Source organism: Stylophora pistillata, chromosome 5 (genome assembly GCF_964205215.1).
Source record: "Stylophora pistillata chromosome 5, jaStyPist1.2, whole genome shotgun sequence".
In the NCBI taxonomy this organism is placed as follows: Eukaryota; Metazoa; Cnidaria; class Anthozoa; order Scleractinia; family Pocilloporidae; genus Stylophora; species Stylophora pistillata.
In genome coordinates this window covers 7,370,424-7,389,862 of record NC_142523.1, presented here as the reverse complement: position 1 = coordinate 7,389,862, position 19,439 = coordinate 7,370,424, and the positions used below count along the sequence as shown (strand labels likewise).

Below are 19,439 nucleotides of genomic sequence, written 5' to 3'. Positions count from 1 at the left end.
GATACATGTCAGCGGGGCTTATAACTTACCATAAGTAAACTTAACGAATCGTAAAACAGTACTTTGATTTATGATAAAACTTTCTATAACGAGCTCAGTGGTAGGAGTTGGTGTGGGTGTCTGACTGTTTGATGCTCCTTGGATAAGATAATAATTACCACTGAAGAGAAAAACACCACTGATTTTTGATAACTCTTTTTTAAGGACGACGTCATCCATAGCAAAGCTAACTAAGGATACGGCAAGGTATCAATTGAAAGGAATTTTGCGATCAATAAAAAGCCATAAGAAATGCTTCTAACCTTTTAATTGTAGACATTAAATAGAGTGTGTGACATAACAATAAATACAATTTTTTTGTGTGATTTTTGTAGAGTAAAGAAATAAACGCTCATACATCTAATAATAATAATAATTTATTTCTTAAATAGCGCTACTTACAATAACAGATCAATAGCGCTTTACAACTGATATCTCTAAATATTAAAATCTCATCTAATTAAAAAATAAATAGATAAATAAATAATAATTACATATTAAAGTTAAATTGGCTATATAGGATTCATAATCTACATGATCTACATCCATTCAGTTTTCAAATAAGAATTCCGTTTTACCACGACGAAGTTGTCAGTCTACTAAAACGAACGCTCCTCATAAGCGTTCCCTTTTTTTCTCGTACGAACCGAAACCACATAAGAAAATTAGTAATCTAAATTTACTCACCCTGTTAAGACGGTTCTCTCCGTTTACGACAAAAGCCTTTAAAACTTAAAGCAAAGCAATAAATTTGAATATCAATGCAATCAATTGTTTTCAAATAGCAATGGCTCGAAAGTTAAACAAAGCAATATGAGAGCAAAATGCATGTGAACTAAAGGACATCAGTTACGGAGTCAATAATATCGACATACGGGATACTTCAATGGTGATTAATACCACACTACTAATCCGATACCAAACTACAAAAAAATTACCAAATTTCAAATATCCTTGGGAGGATTCCCTACTAGATTTTCTACAAAAAAAAAAATTACGGCGGAATGTTTGCACTACAACAGCTTGCAAATTTAAAGAGTATAAACGGGTCGCTTCTCAAGTTTGTTTTGTTTTTTAAATGTTTGGATGTTATTTTATCTCTTTCTATCCTGTTTTAATCAGTGAAGGACACTTAAGTAATATCTACCCAAGTTCTCGTACTCTGAATCCACCTGAATTGATTAATTATTTGTATCTTTAAACAATTAACTTAATGAATTATTATCTAAAACAAAGATATCATTTGATTCTTTAACATGGAAAGACCTTAAAATCATTGCTGTAATCACGCATAGTTTAGCACCGAGAGGTGACAGAAAGGTACCCTAACGGCGAGTACTGGACCATTTTCCCAATCTTTTAGCAGCAGCCTTCTTTGCAACTTCCTCACTCGGTCCTGCATCTTCATCTCCAAGATCTTCAACCCTGGAGTATTTTTTCTTGTCATAAGCTCCCAGATTAAGTAGTTCCTCATATGTCTGGGGTGGAAAGCAAGAAATAAGGGTTGTACATTTGCTGCACAGCACTATATCACTATGATGTTAAGCTGAAAAGTAAAGTTACTTCCACAGTGGACTGAGAACCTCTGTGATTTTAGGAGGGATTTATAAACTGAAAATCGTGAAATGAGCGTAGACGGCATAACGAGCGTGAAAACACCACTGACCAGGGATCTAAATGGTCCTAGCTGAGCCGTTTACAGCGCTATGGGGAACAAAACCAGTACCATCAAGCGCTGCTCCCGAAACTAAATGGTGTCAAAGTACTGAAAAATCCACGAGACTTCAAAATTCATAGAATGTCAGCAAGCTTTCAATTCTTAAAACAAACCTCTTCACGAATGTATTTGTCCATTCTTTGTCGCAGGTTTTCAAATGGAGGACGGAAGTCAGGGTTAAAATTCCAGCACCGTTTCATCATATCATGCCTGAAATTAAACAAGGATGGTCAATTCTCAACTACGTTTTTTGGACTATGCGAAGAATTGCAAGAAGTTTCTTTTACTGGAACCCTTTAAGCGAAAATAATGGTTTAGGTTTGTTTTGGGTCATCGAACATATCGGCACTATTTCACTCGCTCTAATCTCGTCGAAGTACGTAGACACACGTTATCACAGCTGAATACCTTATGCTCTTAGTTCACACTTTTAAAAGAAAACAGCTTTTATATTCATTGGTTAATTATGCCACTGCAAAAAATTCTACAAGAAGAACGTTAATTGTGATGTACTGTGTTGAAATTTAGGCTATACATTAGAAAACGTCGATTTCGCACCAGAGAGGTACAACTCACAGTTTTTTATCAACATGATCAGGCTTTGGCAGCTGATATCCTTTTGTGACCTCTGCAACCACCCTGCCTTCTGACCATCCATCGTATGGAATTCCTCCTGTTCAGGCATAAGGACGTGTGCATGTGATATTTAACAATTATTCGCCGAAGGCGAGGTGAATATCGTCGAATAATCCCCGAGACGAAGTCGAGGGGATTATTCGACAATATTCTCCGAACCTGAGGCGAATAACTGTTTTAGTATAATTTCAGAGCTGAACAACAGAGAAATTTCTAAAATAACATTTTAGAAACATTTATTAACATTTGATTTTAACATTTTGTAGAAACCGAGTGGAGCGGTTTATATAGCGTCATATAAGAAACCGCTCGACCGATCAGATTGCTGGAAACTCTTTGCCCAGCTCTGAAATTATACTAATTAACAATTATTCCACGAGCGCGCGTTGGATATGAGATGATAGATAGCCAACGAGGCGCGTAGCGCCGAGTTGGCTATAATCATCTCATATCCAACAAGCGCGAGTGGAATAATTGTTTTATTAAAAAAAACGTCCCCAAGATATTAGACAAATCTTCTCGACTTTATTTTGCAAGAAAAAACCGGATGTTACAATGTACAGATATTAGATTATGGTATATTGGCTCATATACCATAATGGCTAAGCCAATAAAAAGTCTTGAATTGCATTATCCAATGATCCAGATTTTAATAATACTGAATATATCACTAATAAAGATGTTGAAATTGTAGTCAGTGAGCCATAATTTTAATAATTTATTACAATTGTAAACATCTATCAGGTCAAATAAAAGTGCATATAAACATGTTCCACGAAATTGCTGTGGCTGAGACATCGCGCTCCTTTCGACATCATTTTAAACAAGGAAAAAGTCCGCATTTAATATAGCTTGATGATGCCCAAATCTAAATTTTCCTTAATCTTGCATATACTTTTACATAGCTTGATGATGCTCAAATACAAATTTTCCTGAGTCAATGTAGTTTAAAGTTTTTTCGTTTTGGTTCGGTTTTGATGGTAGTCTCTAACAAATGAACACTATGGAAGCCTTCTACTTTTTGTTTCATTTCATTTTATGAGATTAACTATCGATAAATAGCTTGCTACATATTAAAATGAAAACAGAGTTAATGAGATTTGATTTTCAGGTGTAAAAAGCAGATGATCTTTACTTAACACGGGAGTTGTCCTAAAAACGACAACTGTCGCACTTTTTGCCTGGAGGTTATACAACTCGACCGGAACTCATTAATAGGGTTCATTTTTACAAGAGTAGTCAAACTGCTTGATCAGTCTTACAAGACTGGGACACTAATGAACTAACTTAAAGCAAGAGATTGTAAACCATCTATATTATCTTGTTTAAGGACATTTTCAGGAGTGAAAGGCGTGGAAAAAAGTAAAAACAAACCTTTATTATAAATATTCTTATTGAACTTAGTCTGGCTTACCAAGGGTAACTATCTCATACAGAACGATTCCATAGGACCACCTGGTGAACATATCAGAAATATTCCACAGTTAGTGCCGAGTGAATTTTGGATGTGAAGTAATCACAAAAAAAATCAAATTGGGTGATCATTTCGTTAAGGTGATGGAAGAATATACACGATACATACACATCACTCAAAGTGGAAAGTCCGGCGAGGTTTCCCAGCAGAATTTCTGGTGCAGTCCATTTGGTTGGCAAACATCCCTGCGGAAAAAAAACATTAAAACTTCTCTTAAACTATCATTATAATAATGTTATTTAATTTGTTTTGTTTTCGTTTGTGATTGTTTTTTGTTATTTTTGCTTTACATCTTTTGTGATAATTTTCTTCAATTGTTCCTGAGTATCTCTTATTTTGCAAAGAAAAATCAGTGCTAGCGCAAACAAAACCACTGTGAAATGTTGAACACCAAAAGAATAGTCGGTCCTCCATGTACTTCATTGTATGAGAAAATAAAAAGTAGCATTTGAGTAGTTGTCAATTTTTTTTGCACAGAAGATGAAACAAGTAGGAGAACAACGGCTAACGAAAATGAGAAAAGCAAAAGAGCTAAATTTTTTTGGGCCCTTGAACGGCGAGATCTATTAGAACTGATGATCTTGGAGAAAATAAGTGCATGATCAAATTAAGACAAAGACTTAATTAAGACGGCCGCAATGGGAAAGGCACATACAGGAGGTTTTGCTCATATGAAAATGATGGATTAGTGCAGAATAAAGAAAGTATCCAAAGGAAACTTCTTTCGGATCAATGCATACAACCTCCAATCGAATGAGTCGGAGACAAATGAGGAAAAGAATAAACTTGAATCAAGAGAAAGGAGAGGAATGAAGGGGGCAACCGAGTAGTAGTGATAGTAACGACTGAAGCTATTTGCAGCATTTGACGAGAAAAGATGTCTGCTTCCCCAGACCTTTATTTTACTTTAAAAATTATCTTCCTTCTTCCGCAAAGTCATATTTTACAAAGTATGAAGCTACCTAATATAATAGTGTAAAAATGTAAAAACAAAAATAAATTTGCCACTCTCCTAAAAATAGCTTTCAAGCAGACCTATTAGAAAAGAGAAAACATGTTTCCTTTCGCGAGACTTTCTACGAACAACCTCAGTGAAATTTATATACCACGATGTTTAGCGTTTTACTTTGTCTTTTTCCCTTTTTTAAGTTAATGTGAACTATGAAAACCATGTTGGTGGTCGAGCTAAGTTAATTTCATGCTGAGAAAATGCTGTCGTTTACAGCTTGCTTCTAGAAAGCTTCATAATAAAGCAACAACAACAACAACAAAAAGCATTTCCTACCTTTTTGGCATTTCCATGGCCATATTTAAAGCTTTGATATGCCATGCCAAAGTCGGTCACTTTGCAAACATAGTTGTTATCGAGGAGAATGTTTCGGGCCGCAAGGTCACGATGAATGATCTACCAGAGACAAAGATCCATGACGTGAAAGCTTTTAAATTATTTGATTTCATGACAAAACGGCGAGATAAAGGTCTGAGCATGTGCGAAGAGAAAAGGGCAACTGGACAGGCCATTATAGTTCTTTGAGGCTGTCAGGACTAAGGCGTTTACCTTCTTAAGAAAAATGGCAAAAATAGTAATGATGATGATGATGATGATGATAATTATGATAATCACATTAATAATAATTATGACAGTAAAATGAAGTTTAGATATAGAAAACCAACAGAAGACCGGTTGTATTCAGAAAAACAATATGCTCTTTTCATTACCGTAGTTTCTTGTTACAATTGTCAAGGGACACTCCGCTGTGCTTGTTAGCGCAGCGGAGTGTCCCACAACAGGCCAAAATCTAATATGGTTGGCGCATATCCGACCATTTTACCGCTGCATTTATTTTTCTGAGGGTAGTCAGACCTCAGTAGGCATCCTATTTTAGCTGCTCCAACCGAACTATTATGAAAATTACTCTCATATCCTTTTCCTCATTAAAGTAAAAATACCTTTTGGACAAGTTCACACATTCATCAATAGAGTTTAGTTATTCAAACGAGGTCCAACCTAAACCACGGTTTTACACAATCACTGGGCGTCGGGTTTTCTCTATTAGTTAAATAAATGTCCCTCGACTGTAAGTTTTCGGCTTTCTTAGCTTTGATCATAAGAATAAATGCTCACACAAAGGGTTCGGCTAAAATGAAGATAGTTAATAACGCAGTTTTGTTAGACAACGACTAAACTTTGTTTGAATAACCAGCCCTATAAGTTTGACATCCGAAGTGACCTACTCGCGGTAATAAAAGTACCATGGCCCGAAATTGGGTCTCAGACTTTAAGTAAGTGAAACGTACCCACAAATGTTGATCAGCATCTGAGCTATTGGAAAACAGTTGAAAGGTCTGAGAAATTTTTCGGAATGAAGGAATTCACTTACCCCTCTCGATCCAAGGAACACCATGCCAGCAGCGATTTGTTTGGCAAACATCACAAGATCGTAGTTTGTCAAATCTTGAGCCCTTCCGTCACCAAGATAATACCGATCCCTCACTCCTCGGCATTTTCTGAGGTAACCAAGTAGGTCACCGCATGGCATGTATTCCATTATGAGAATAGGGTGAACTTGAAGTGGCGTAAAAAAAAAAAAGTCAAGGCTCATAACCACAATATCTATTAAAAGTTTCTGAAGAGGACTCATTTTAAGGATTTTCCTTCATGAGACTTAAGCCTAAATTTTTGAAATGAGAAAGCAAGACAGCTCGAATACCAAGATTAATGATAGTAGATACTCTGGTCCTGCGTCCAAAATCTTCGTGATAGGGCTATCGATAAATGTTCTCAAAGAGGAACAGTCTAGCTACTGCGTGCGCGCACACACACATACACACACACATACACACACACACACACACACACACACACACACACACACACACACAGAAACAAACAAAACAAAAAATAGAAACCACAAACTTCGTCTGATCAACGAGCCGTTCTGGTTATAGAGCTCATTCAAGAAGTAGTGTAGTATTTTTAATAACTTATGCATAGAAAAACGCTTTACACTTAGTACTTACTTTGAGTTGTAACGCAGCCCATGAACTTTACAATGTTTGGCTGATTGTTTTCACCGATAAGTTTTCCCAGCTCAATTTCTCTCATCAAACATTTCCTTCCCTCCTCTCCAGCAGTGGCTACAACAACAGGGTATGTTGATGAAGAGAATAATTCTGATAAATGCATTCTTTTCAAGCTTGATACTGAGAATTAATCTATTTAGGTTTCAAACCTCACACCTTCCTTTTACCATTTAGATGATTTTATTTGAAACCAGTACGTTACTCAACTCACTGACGAGTTCTCCCTAGACATTGCTGGGTCGATTAGGTTGGAATCAGTTAACGTTCAAATCCTACCAATGGACTCTTGGTTTTCTTTGTTTAGCATCTTCATGAAAATCATTTTTGTAGCCGCTTTTGTTCCGTATATTGCCGCGAACGGTGAATATCCACGAAAATCCGAACTTTTAAACCAAAATCCTTCACGGGGGCGCCGAGAAAAAACTCGCACTAACTGTTTACAGTGATCAGCCCAAAATTATAATCGAATAGAGAGAAAGTAAAAGATATAAAGAGGTGTCAAATCGATGGCCTTGTGGCGCCGTTCAAAGATGCTGCCAGCGCGCATGCGCGAAAACTTAGATGTCCCGTATGGGGACCCAGGCGACGGTCGTGTGTCGAGCATCCAAACCTTGTAAATGCTATCCAAAACCACCGTCCACTCAGTCTGTTGGAATGCCCCCCTCAACCCGAGACAGTCTACCACTGGAAAAATGGGAATAAGTCACGTTCTGTTGGAAATAATTGCATTTTTTTACAAAACATAGTTCAGGGGGAAAATAAGCTCTAGCTAGTGGATCCAGTGACGGATTCACAGGGAAGATCCGGGCCCACCCCTCATCTCACTCCAAATACAAATGCACGGCACAAAAAGTTTTGCAATGACAAGATCGCCTAACTGGCTGATTTTTTTTATCAATTTGTTTGCCTTTTCTCTCTTTTGTTCAGTGTATATCCGTGAGCGAAGAAGAGTGGAGGAGGTTGTGCGTTGGTCGAGAGATAAGTTTGGACCCCCTCTCCGTATTAAACTTTCTAGAATGCACCCCTGGAATCAATATAAGTATCAACATATCGAATCAAAGGAATCTTACGCGTGAAGCATTTAGCGGCGACTGTTCGGTTTCCAGGCCTTCCATTCGGTGAACTCAGGAGAGCTCTCCATACGGCTCCGAACGCCCCTCGCCCAATGACTTCTTGAAGCAGGACACGGCTCACCTCAATCTCCCATCCATCTACCTCAACATTCAATGGCTCCATCTGAATTGCCTGCTCTTGATCAGGGCTGAAAAGTGGAAACGTTACATACTTTCGGGGTTAAAACAAAGAACGGTGATAAAAAAAAATTTGCTTTTGAAAGCAAAAAAATCATTAATTTGCTAGTAATTTTATTGATTGCCCCGACTTTTACCGAGATAATTGCCCTTGCTGATGATGAGAAGACAAAGTTATCACTAAACTAGAGACCTAACTTATCACAAAACACGCTCGTAACTATTCATTATGTAAGTACACTCTTCAGATCGGACTGAGTAAAAAAACTACCCCGTTGTTTGTTAAAATGAATTACGGAAACTTTTTCAGTAGTTTAAAAACCGGAAAATTATACTTTAAATTCAAATTTAAAAAACATTGAGTTTTGGGATACAAACAGGTGGAATTCATAGAAACTTTGAGACAAGAAAGAAAAAAATTAACAAACGAACGAATAAGGTTGATTCTATCAGCAATTTATGAATGCTAAATATGCCGGCATAATTATTATCATAAAAGTAAAATGATATCATCTTTGTTACGATCATCATGTAAGGTCGTAAGTCACGAGGGGGGTCAGAAATACATTGAAATTTTTTGGACAAACTGAAAACAATGCTTCACAAAAAAACGAAAAAAAATAGTGATGTTGGTGACTGATAAATGTGGGGATAGCCTGGAAAGGATTAAGGTATGAGTAAAAATTTGATGAACAAAAGGTAAAGTAGTTGACTTACAGAGCCATAGCTGCAATTTAAATCGAAAAAAAATAAGAGAGGAGACAAAGAAGGAAAAACTTTTTATCAATGTATTTAAGCAAGTATTCTTTTAAAATTGCTATACAACGGCAGCATGATTTCAATGTGCACCAAATATCAGCTGAATTGACAAATGTTCTCAAAATACCGACATTAATCATAACAATATCGATAATGATGATAATAATAACAATGTTAATTATAATATTGCAAAATATGTTATTATTATTACAATAATAATTAACAAATTGCAGTTTCCGCTTGGTCGTTTCATTGTTTTTTCGACTTGAAAGGGTAAGATCGAGGAAACAGTTAAAGTGTGGGGTGACATAAACAAAAAGAAAGTATATGTAAGCATTAGCTAGCTTCTGTTACTCTAATCAAAGGTGGCTAAAATAAAACAAAACAACTGAGCTTCACCTGTCCTTCGACACTTGCAGAAAAAGCAGGCAATCAGCGAAATGACAATCACCACCGCCACTAATCCACCAATGTAATACCACAAAGAATTGGAACCTTGAATGGCTCTTGGAACTTGCTCGGCTAATTGTGTGAAATAAATGTGGTCATTAGATCAATCTCAACGATAGTGCCTGTAATAATAGTCATGTTACCGTCCGGAATGGCCTTGGGCATCCCTGTTGTGCATTATTTTCACCCGTGATTGACGCCTGTTCTTAAAAGCGAAATCACTACTTTTTCTTTGTGTAGATTTATAGATAAATCCAAGGTTATTTTCCTGTGACCCTCCACGTGAACAAGTGGAGTATGTAGCTATACACATGTATAAGGTTGTGCTACTGTTTCTAATTCCTTTTTTATTAAAAAAGTTTATATTTTCCAAGAAAAAAAAACCGATAGCAAACTTTGGGGAGAACGTGAGAAGCAGAAGTTTTCTCCTATAAGAATGATCACGTAACATGATTACTGAAGTGTTATGTGCTTCTTTAGACATAACAATAACGCCAGGTTTACCTTTGACAGTTATGTTTACAAAGGAGCGGGCCACAAACCCAAGCTTGTTACGTCCTTCACAAGAATATTCACCACCGTCTTCTTCCAAAACCTCAAAGATAGAAAGTTCACTCTTTGTTTCACCCAGTTGTGTATCAATCTTTGCTCTTTCTGATGGTGAGTCTCCATCTTTCTTCCAAGTTACACTTATCGTTTCTTCGTTAACGACGCAGGTCAATGTAAGGAAATCTCCAGTTTTGAGTATTGGATATGGATCTGGAAGAACTTGAGCAGAGGACTTTCCTACGTTGAGAATAAGGGGTAATTAGTGAAAACAAAATCCTAACTCACATTTTACGACACTCCAAAGTAAAACAAAAATGGATTGATAAAAGGAAAAGAGACTAAATTTGATCTCATGACAAGAACGTTTGGAACACATTGCTTTGGATGAAAAGGTTTGGAAAAGGCTTCAAAAGGAAACTTCAGGCCCCATGTTTTACTTATAAGACTGATTACTGTTGCGAGCGCCCAAAATTACAACTAAGAATATTTACAATTTCCTATAGTTCCAATCCTTTGAAATTTTAAACTAACATCTTGGTAATCGTATCAAAAGGACTCTACAAATGAGTTATGTAACCCGACCATTCTTTCTCTGTGCCAAATCTGTTCTGAAATAGAAGCCACTTCGTCTGCACTCTAAAGAACCACAACCACTCCATTTGGGCTTTTTCTATCCTTACCCGAGGAGATTAGTCAGACTGCGTTTTCTCAAACCAACGGTTTAATTTCCATAAGGGGCCGGAGCTAGATTCTCTCACGACCCTCCAATTGAACCTGTCATATTCTCAATCTTCATCGGCTGGGTACCATTACATGTTAAAAGAAAAATCAATATTGTGGATAGATACCAGAGAAACTGAAAGATCCAGGTATTCTCAAGAGCGTTAAGCCCCTCTTACACCTCCGATTTCGCTCAGCAATGGAAAAGTCTTTCTTTTTCTGACAACTTCCGCTGTAGTCATTTCCAGGTTTATATTCGAGATTCTCAATTGTGCGCACCATTACCAATTGATGACTTTACGTCTTGCTTTCTTTTTTCAGCTGCATGCCTATCATCAAATTTTAAAAAAATTCTCCGGGGAAGGCTTCGTCTCGATTTCGTCCCTGGGATTATTCAACAATACATCGCGCAAAATGCCTGTTGTTCCCGAGACATTTTACATACAGTAGCCAAAAAAGCTATAAATCTATTATTTTGGCGGCGTAATGTACCCTACTTGGTTTTTATTGGTCGTAATTTTGTGCTCCTTCTATGATAGAGAATATTGCACTCGCCTGTTAACCTGTGAGGGTGGATATTTATCCGCGTTCGCACGTCTAGCCCGCAAGTTTTGAAAGCTGGCCATTCAATATTCTAAAGCTTACAAAAAACCTTTTGCGCCTGAATATCAGCCATAGCCAATTGCACGCCGAAGTCCTTTAGAAATTTGCAAAATCAGCAAACATAAACGTCACTCCAAAAATATTACAAATTTAGAAGCGCGGTGTTTCCGAGCTAAGGATCTGATTATCCAAAATGTTTACTTGCCCGATTTCTCAAAAAACACAAGCATCTCTATAATCACCGGAGCAATTACACGAGTTCAAATCAATCAACCCGTGATGACGCCGTCACTTTTATTTCTTTCTTTGTTTGTTCTAGCCCCCCAAATCATCATTACACCTTTATCTTCATATCCTTCCCCTTCTCCATTGTCATCGTCTTTGTTCCCTTCATCGTTATCGACGTCAAAGCCATCGTCATCATTATGATCACAATTGAACTCACCATAAACACGCAGTGTTGCAGAGGAACTAGTAGTACTTGCTTTGTTTTTCGCTTCACACTTGTAAGTGCCTGTCATCTCTTTTGTGACACTTGGCAATTCTAGCAATGATTCTCCATCGTGATCGGTTTGAATGATATCAGATCGCTGGTCACCTTTATAAAAAACCCAGACTAGGGTTGGTGTTGGTACACCTAAGGCTCGGCAACTGAAGTTGACTGGATACCCTTCGGTTACAGACTGGTTTATCGGAGCCTTAGTGATCTGGGGAGAAACTTGAAGTGAAAAGGACAACAGATTCAACAAAGATTCACATTGATCATTTTAACCTTTTCCGCTTAACCCTGAATATTATTGCGAAAAAACAGACAAACAAACAAACTAGCTAACTAACGAACTAACAAACAGACGATTAAACAAACCACGCAATGATTTTTCAGTGCGTGTTTTTTTTTTTAATTGTGTCTTTTTTCTAAGTTTTATTTCCCGTAACATGAGCACACGCATGAAAATGCTAAAAAGACCACACGAAGTGTTTGTCAGAACGTAATAGCGGGAGTTGTTTTTATTTATTAATTTGTAGTTTTAGTCGCAATTTAGCTTCCGAGAGTACTAGCGCGGTGTCTGTAGGTCAGAATCAACTGTTTATGATCAAGAACCCTTCAACAGAGAGATGAACTATTGCTGCCAAATTGAAACTTAATAAACATGGAAGTTTCTCTCAAATTTCTTTCCGACTTCCGTAATAAATAATTATGTAATAAAAATGTATCATGAGATCATTATTCCTTAGCCATTGGTATACGTAAAGGATATGGATGAAAAGTCCCACCCGCCATTTTGTTAGATTTCTCTGACAGTTCGCTGGTACCCAAGTCTCGAACCCGACCTCTTGTACATAAACACAAAGTACTTGTAGCACTTGACCGCCTCCTGGTTAGCTCAATGGATAGAGCGCTGGACTGATGTGCGGGAGGTCGAGGGTTCGAGCCCCGGCCGGACCAACACTCAAGGTCTTAAAATAATTGAGAAGAATATGCTGCCTTTCTAAAACATCAAGAAATGGTTTAGATATTCTATTCTTCTCGAATAGGGACGAATAAATGGAGGTCCCGTCTCCTGCATAAGGTCACGAGGAAAACGGAAATGATAACCAACTCAACAGGCTCTTGATTGTTCACAAATTCTCCTTGTCAGCACCTTGCAAAATGTATAGAATATTGTATCGAGAATAAGCATTCTGATGTTAGGGTGTCAATGATAAAAACTTCAGTTACTCACTGCGGATATAGATCCAAGTGGATGATACGAGCATTCCATGCTTGTTTTCTGCAACACACTGGTAAACACCATCTTCCTGCATTCTAGCATTTTGGATCCTCAACTTGTCATTTTCTATTACGACATGTTGACTGCGGAAGTCAAGATAGGGAATTATTTTACTTTTTTTTCCCAGCAATCTGATCACTTCTTCATAAGAGAAGAGTCCAGTTCTATGCCTTAGGGCAAAAAAAAAAAAGCCACAGCAGAATGTCACCCACATTGCCAATCCGCATTCAAACAAAACAGAGAGTTACAAAATTGGCTGCTATAATGGGAATGTAATGTGGCAGTGCTATCACTGAGACAGAATATGAGCCCTTATTTGATATGAGCATTTGCTGGTATAGGGGGGTGCTTAATGGAACGAGGATGCCTACTAAATAGGGGTGCAAACTCAAGCAGGGCACAAACCAGAGAGTGGGCACTTATTGTAATGGAGGCACTGATCAAATCACTGCAGTATACTCCATAAATTATGTGCATGTAAGAAAAGCTCCACCTCTAGAAAGCGCATGTTTGAGTACAAAAGCCACCATCTCAGCAAGTGTTTACTTACTCTGATGAGGAAATTATCTTTCCATCTTTGTACCACTTGAAAGATGGCACAGGATCAGCATATACCTCACAATGCAACAAGCCATTCTCTCGAATGTCTACCTCCAACTTCAAAACAGGAGCTTTGTCCCACCGTGGAGCGACTAGCCGAAAAAAGGAAGAAATTTATTCTTTAGCTTATTCATTCATTCATTTGCCACTTACACACACATACAAAAATAAATTACAGTTGTTTACAACAATCAAAAATAATACCTATAACTATATCATTATACAACAATCTCTATTTAAAATTACTATTTATGATCATTTATAAAAAAGATTGGCGAGGAAGGCCGCCCGAAGCTAGTAGCTTATCAGACCTGGTTTCCTCACACGATGTAGAAGAGGGTCTATTATAGTCTGGCGGTTTGGCGGTTTAGGCCAAGTTTGAGTGCCGGTTTGCGGTTTCATTCACATTTATCTGGCGGTTTGCGGTTAAGAAATTATCGTGCGGTTGCGGGAAATCATAAATTTAGCTCGCGGTTTTCGGTTTTTGCGTGTTTTTGTGGCGGTTATTCAAACAGAGTTAGAGGCTCAGAAGACTGAGCGGTAACTTTCTCTTGCTTAATTAAAGCTTCTCTCTTTAACAAAGGATTGCCTTTTAGGGCTAGACCAAGTCACTCGGGACTTCCCTCTGTGTCCCCAACCATGTGGGGAGGGGTGGGGAGGTAATTTGATATAAGGCCAGGCTTCAAAGCTTTGAAAGGGTCGCGAAAGCACGTGGAAAGATGGCGGACAATGTGACGAATGTCGATATAATTAAATGTGTTGCCTTATTTTACAAGCTTGGGGCAGCGCCAAATTCGTTATAAATATCTCGAGCAATCTTTGTGTTTGTGAACGGCCCATTAGACGTCAAAACCTTTTTGTTCGCTGGTTACTGAATGGAGTTCTATAGAAGCAATTTGTTCTGTTCTTAATATCTTGTGGTCTTTGTGAGGAGAAATACGATTATTGAGCTGACTTATCACAAAGAATTTGCTACGTGCTGTTAAGATATCGGTTATGAGGATAATCGTCCTACCTGTAGGGCGGTGTCGGTTTTTAGAAAAAAAACGAAAGCGGTTTGCGGTTTCGAAGGAACAAAACATGGCGGTTTACGGAATGTACGACCCCCTATAATACACCCTCGTAGAAGATAGATTTGCTAATTACTGGCGGGTGAGTTTAATTTAGTTTTCTTTCAATGCGGAATTTTTGAAGCGAAGTCTTTAAAGGTAAAGAATTTGTAAGATAAGATAAGATCATGAGGTAAGGAATTTCAAACCTTTGGACCTTGGTGCATGATTGTAAACTTCTTGATATTAGTTCTGCAATAGTGTGTAGAGCAGTTTCTATCATTCTGAGTATCGTGTGTATAAATTTGATGATGAGTTGAAAAGAGAGTATTAAAAGCATTAGGAATTAAAGAGGTTATTATGATAGGAATACATAAAACAAGCTACAAGGAAAGCATTAAATTAAATGTTATAAATATCAAGGATATTAAGATTGAGATCTAGAAGTAAACATAGGCATGCTACGCATGCAGGAGTTATTTTTTTGGATACGTAGGTTGAAATGGGACACTATATAACTGATGCTGGTGTCTGAATAATTGTTGGCAAAAATAAACTGCATTGGTACAACTCTTCCTGCAGTCCCCTCCACAGCCCTAATTTGAACTTGTCACGCAACGCTATCTCTCTCTCCAACATTGCATGACGAGACTAAACAACAGCCTGCTCATAGGTTAAAATTGTACTTATTGCCGTTCCTTCGTCAGAGACAAAGTCCTAGTTATTATTCTGACCATTAAGGGCCAGAATCAGAAATTCTGTTTGGTTTTTCTTTTGCAAGAAAATGCACAATAGCGTGCAGTTTTTAATTGGCGTAAAGTAATGTGGTTGCATATCCAGGGAACGAGGTTGAGTTTTGGCATCGAGTGTCAGTCAGATTTGAAGTACTGGCCGCGCATCAACGATAAGCTTGTTACAGTTTATACTCATCTTTCGAGTGAACTTAATATATTTATTTAAAGTACAAACCTAATACTGTGAATCACTACTATTGTCAACGTACTGATGAAAACAGCAACCCTTGGGAACAGTAATACAACCACCTTATGTAAACGTTGGCGATTGAAACCATCCGTAAATAAATATTGCGAACAAAACAATTGTACTTTTCTGACCAAAAAAAAAAAACTTGTGGAAGTCACTGCCACATACCTTTAAATTCAATCACAGGCAGCCCAAGCTCACTACTAGAAAAGTGGACGTGACTCTTAACGTGTTGCGCAACGTTTTATATTTATAAATATAAAACGTTGCGCAACACGTTAAGAGTCACGTCCGCTTTTCTAGTAGTGAGCTTGGGCTGCCTGTGTTTCAATCAGTCAAAAAACTTGAGGTCTATAAAATGCCTTCTCTGATATATCGTTCCGAGGCAAAAGAAACTTGAAAGGCTTGTTATTAGATGTAAGCAAGAGAAATCCTTGTAAATAAAGTCATCGCGTTCAAATACAACTTTTTATTGAGTGATCCCGCCTTTCCTCCGGCGATTTTAGTGATTCCAAATTGTCATGGATGGCATCAACTTGTTCCGAAGTCTTAGTCTCCATAACTCTCCATGTTAACAGATACACCAAATTGCACTGATCAGATTACACTACACCAAAACACACCACTCTAGACGCTAACATATATTTGTTTTTTTTTTTTTTAAATAATCCAAAAAGTATCGTTTTTCAAAGCATAACAACGTGGGCTTCTTAATTGGTTGTTGCATATCTGGACTTTGCCCTTTGCGTGCAAAATACGTGATAAAATGCAGGTTGTTTACAGGATATTGACACGACATGGGGTAAAGTCCAGGTTAGCTATAAGCGAATTTTATTGGTAGAAAACGTCTAAGCACGTGAGAGTTGCGTGGAAAATTAACCAACCGTACCATTCTGTCCCTTGTGAAATATTTTTCATTGAGGTAGATTTGTCATAAAATTTGCGTTGTTTACTGGAAAATGGCATTTCTTCTAAAAAAAATCTAATCCATACTTGCGAGTAAAAAGTAACACACAATTGTAATGGGAAGGTATCGTTTAAACAATATTTAATTCATGGAGGACTTTTAGAAGCAAAGAGACGGATATGTAACATGGCAGTCGACGCAGAAAGTAAATGTAACTTGGTGGTCGTTTCAACCGCTGCTAAAAGAACAACCATATCGCAAAAAAAAAAAAGATTATCAATCAAATATGATTTACGCAAACATCTTGCGCAAGATTTACCAGAGTCAGTAAAACTAGCCTTTCCGAAACAACACGCTATAGCGCTAAATTCGTGTTAGGCCTCCAGCTGACGGTGTATGCGTCGTAAGTGAAGGAGCGGTACACAAAACATGCACGTTTTAACTCGCTAATCGGTAGAAAAAGTTCCCTGACGACCTTTCAAATCCAGACAGATCATAGCGATAAAATCCTCACGAAGGACATGAGCCATTACACTGAACAGATGATCTTACAACTCTTGTAGATGTCATCTTACCTCGTTTCTTGAGCGAAATTCAAAATTGGAATCGCTGATTAACTCATATAAAGCAATGAAACATCCTGAAGTTGCTCCTATCAACATCTGAAGTAATATTTGATTCAAAATTTTTCTCATGTTCCACTTAGTCTCCTTCAGAAGGAAGAATTAGCATAGACGTACAACGATCACAACTCCGCCACTTTCTCAACACGACTGATACATTTCCTTAATTCGCGAACCGCTCTCTCCGACTCAAGCGTTGATTCGTTGAAATTTGAAGACCTGTCAAACCACAAATTAGCAAGAACGCTCTGATTGGTGCGACATCGAAAAATACTACAATCTGATTGGTTTGTGATACACCATAAAATTGGGCCAATCACATTGCGTTGAGATACACCAAAAAAAAGATGCGCCATTCAGATTGCTTAGAGATACACCAAATTGCGCTGATCAGATTACACTACACCACAATACACCAATCTATACGGTAACATATAGTTATTTTTTTTTAAAAATAACTCAAAAAGAATAACTCAAAAATACTGGTTGAACACCTGAGGGGGGGGGGGGGGGTCCTAATATTCCAGGCGCGTAGCGTGGTCATTTTTTCAAGTACGCACAAGTGCATATGATCTAGAAACCAAAGTAAACTGAGCGAAAAATACTGCGTTCTTTATTTCTTGTTTGAAATGGTTGTGTGAATACAAGCAAAGAACAAAGCGTCTTGCCCTTATTTTGAGCAAACTTGGCGCAAACACAACGTTATTGTTTTCAAATTTTTCTGGTCAGTTTAAGTACGCACGTGCGTATATGCGTAGAGGACGCTACGCACCTGAATTCTCAAAGTCATGCTCTCAACCCCCACTATGGTTACAAGACATGTCTGTAAACAAACAAAAGGTCCTTTGTTGCTCATACTATTTTTGTACGAAGTCTAAGTATTTACACATTCCTTTACACAGAAAATCTTTCATGAGGAGACTGGGATACTTTTGAAAGAGAAAATTGGACTTTTCTTTTGTTTAGGCTCTCTCATAAGAAGACACTACATAATAATTGACTTTTGCACTGAAATTTGCCTTTAAATTGTAAATCAACAAAAATACCACCTCTGACAAAACACAACAGTGGGAACTGGTTTTATCAAATTTTCATATATGTCTCCGCAAGGCAAACTGTCCATTCATTTGATATTATTAATAATCCAATTTAACACTGGTAGTGCCACATTATGGCCCAGCACATTCATCATGGTGGACATCCAATTCCTGAGGGTGTCCCCTATAGCAAAAGAGTTGACTGTATAATCAAACATACATGTACCATGTGCATTACCATGCATACCTTCAACTTTCAGATTTATTTTGTGACTCAGAGGGTTCCCACTGTTCATTGAATTCTCTGCCTCGCATGAGTACTCTGTTGATTCATGTTTGTCTTTCTTTACATCCATGATAATCAACTGCCGTCCAAAGAACAAGTCTGGGATGTCATAGTTATTTTGCCCACTTGTAATCTGCTGACCCTCTCTCTTCCAAGTTATTAAGGGAGCAGGCCTCAGAGTTTTTTAAGATAAAGTATTGAGTATTAGAAATAGTAACTCCAAGGATACTTGTCTTTACCCTTTAACTACTGAGATCTGATTGTTACTTGTAATATTATTCCCCTCTCTAACTGTTACACATTACTTTGTAAATAATTTCTACTTAATAAGTTTGAGTGTTTTCATCACCTGTTCGATGGATAATGTTTGGATATTTAAGGGAGAAGTTACATGTTCCATCACTTCTGGGACTCATAGTCAGAACAGTATGGAAAAACTACACCATAAAGAGCACGAAAATCATCGGCGATCATGTCAGAATACAAGATGGATCTCTGAGGGAAAAGTGGTTTAGGTTAATCAAATCACACTGTATGGCGCTCAATGTCATCAAAAACAAAAAAATTCAATATGATACTTTTTGTTCCAAACAAAAAAAAAATACCCAACCGATTTGAAAACTTTAACCTTGAAATAAGTGATTCACAAATCTGTCAGGGAAAAAAAAAACATTCTGCAAAATTGAATGTACAAGAACATGCCAGTGCTGATGAGATTACAAAAATGACTGGAAATAACTGATATCAAGATCTTGGGAGAGAAAGGGTTTAAATTTCTTTTAGCAAACCATCATTCTATAACTAGATCACCTTCCAACAGCCAGGCAGTAAAGAGTCTTGTTTCTTCCCTGAAAAGCTATTTCAAAACTTTTCGACAATGAATTTACTTCCCAGGAAGGT

At 37.6% G+C, this 19,439-nt stretch overlaps 1 protein-coding gene across 2 annotated transcripts in view; it reads right to left on the bottom strand.

The window, feature by feature from the left end:
- Nucleotides 1–289: 289 nt before the first annotated feature.
- LOC111347368 (fibronectin type III domain-containing protein-like) overlaps nucleotides 290–19,439 on the bottom strand; it is a 20,035-nt gene continuing 885 nt past the window's right edge. The window contains exons 2-18 of one of the 2 annotated variants that reach the window (XM_088759792.1): nucleotides 19,350–19,439; nucleotides 18,501–18,712; nucleotides 13,604–13,745; nucleotides 13,006–13,136; nucleotides 11,727–11,999; nucleotides 9,914–10,195; nucleotides 9,359–9,481; nucleotides 8,918–8,927; nucleotides 8,021–8,211; nucleotides 6,888–7,004; nucleotides 6,248–6,432; nucleotides 5,152–5,271; nucleotides 3,975–4,051; nucleotides 3,807–3,847; nucleotides 2,333–2,429; nucleotides 1,870–1,966; nucleotides 290–1,517 (exon numbers count right to left, since the gene is read on the bottom strand). The exon at nucleotides 19,350–19,439 is cut by the window's right edge and continues 22 nt beyond it. In XM_088759792.1, coding sequence (XP_088615918.1) covers nucleotides 1,365–1,517; nucleotides 1,870–1,966; nucleotides 2,333–2,429; nucleotides 3,807–3,847; nucleotides 3,975–4,051; nucleotides 5,152–5,271; nucleotides 6,248–6,432; nucleotides 6,888–7,004; nucleotides 8,021–8,211; nucleotides 8,918–8,927; nucleotides 9,359–9,481; nucleotides 9,914–10,195; nucleotides 11,727–11,999; nucleotides 13,006–13,136; nucleotides 13,604–13,745; nucleotides 18,501–18,712; nucleotides 19,350–19,439 — 2,341 coding nt within the window. In that variant the 3' untranslated portion in view covers nucleotides 290–1,364. Of the gene's footprint in view, nucleotides 1,518–1,869; nucleotides 1,967–2,328; nucleotides 2,430–3,806; nucleotides 3,848–3,974; nucleotides 4,052–5,151; nucleotides 5,272–6,247; nucleotides 6,433–6,887; nucleotides 7,005–8,020; nucleotides 8,212–8,917; nucleotides 8,928–9,358; nucleotides 9,482–9,913; nucleotides 10,196–11,726; nucleotides 12,000–13,005; nucleotides 13,137–13,603; nucleotides 13,746–18,500; nucleotides 18,713–19,349 lie in introns of those variants that run through there. The other variant, XM_088759793.1, reaches the window with a different exon arrangement.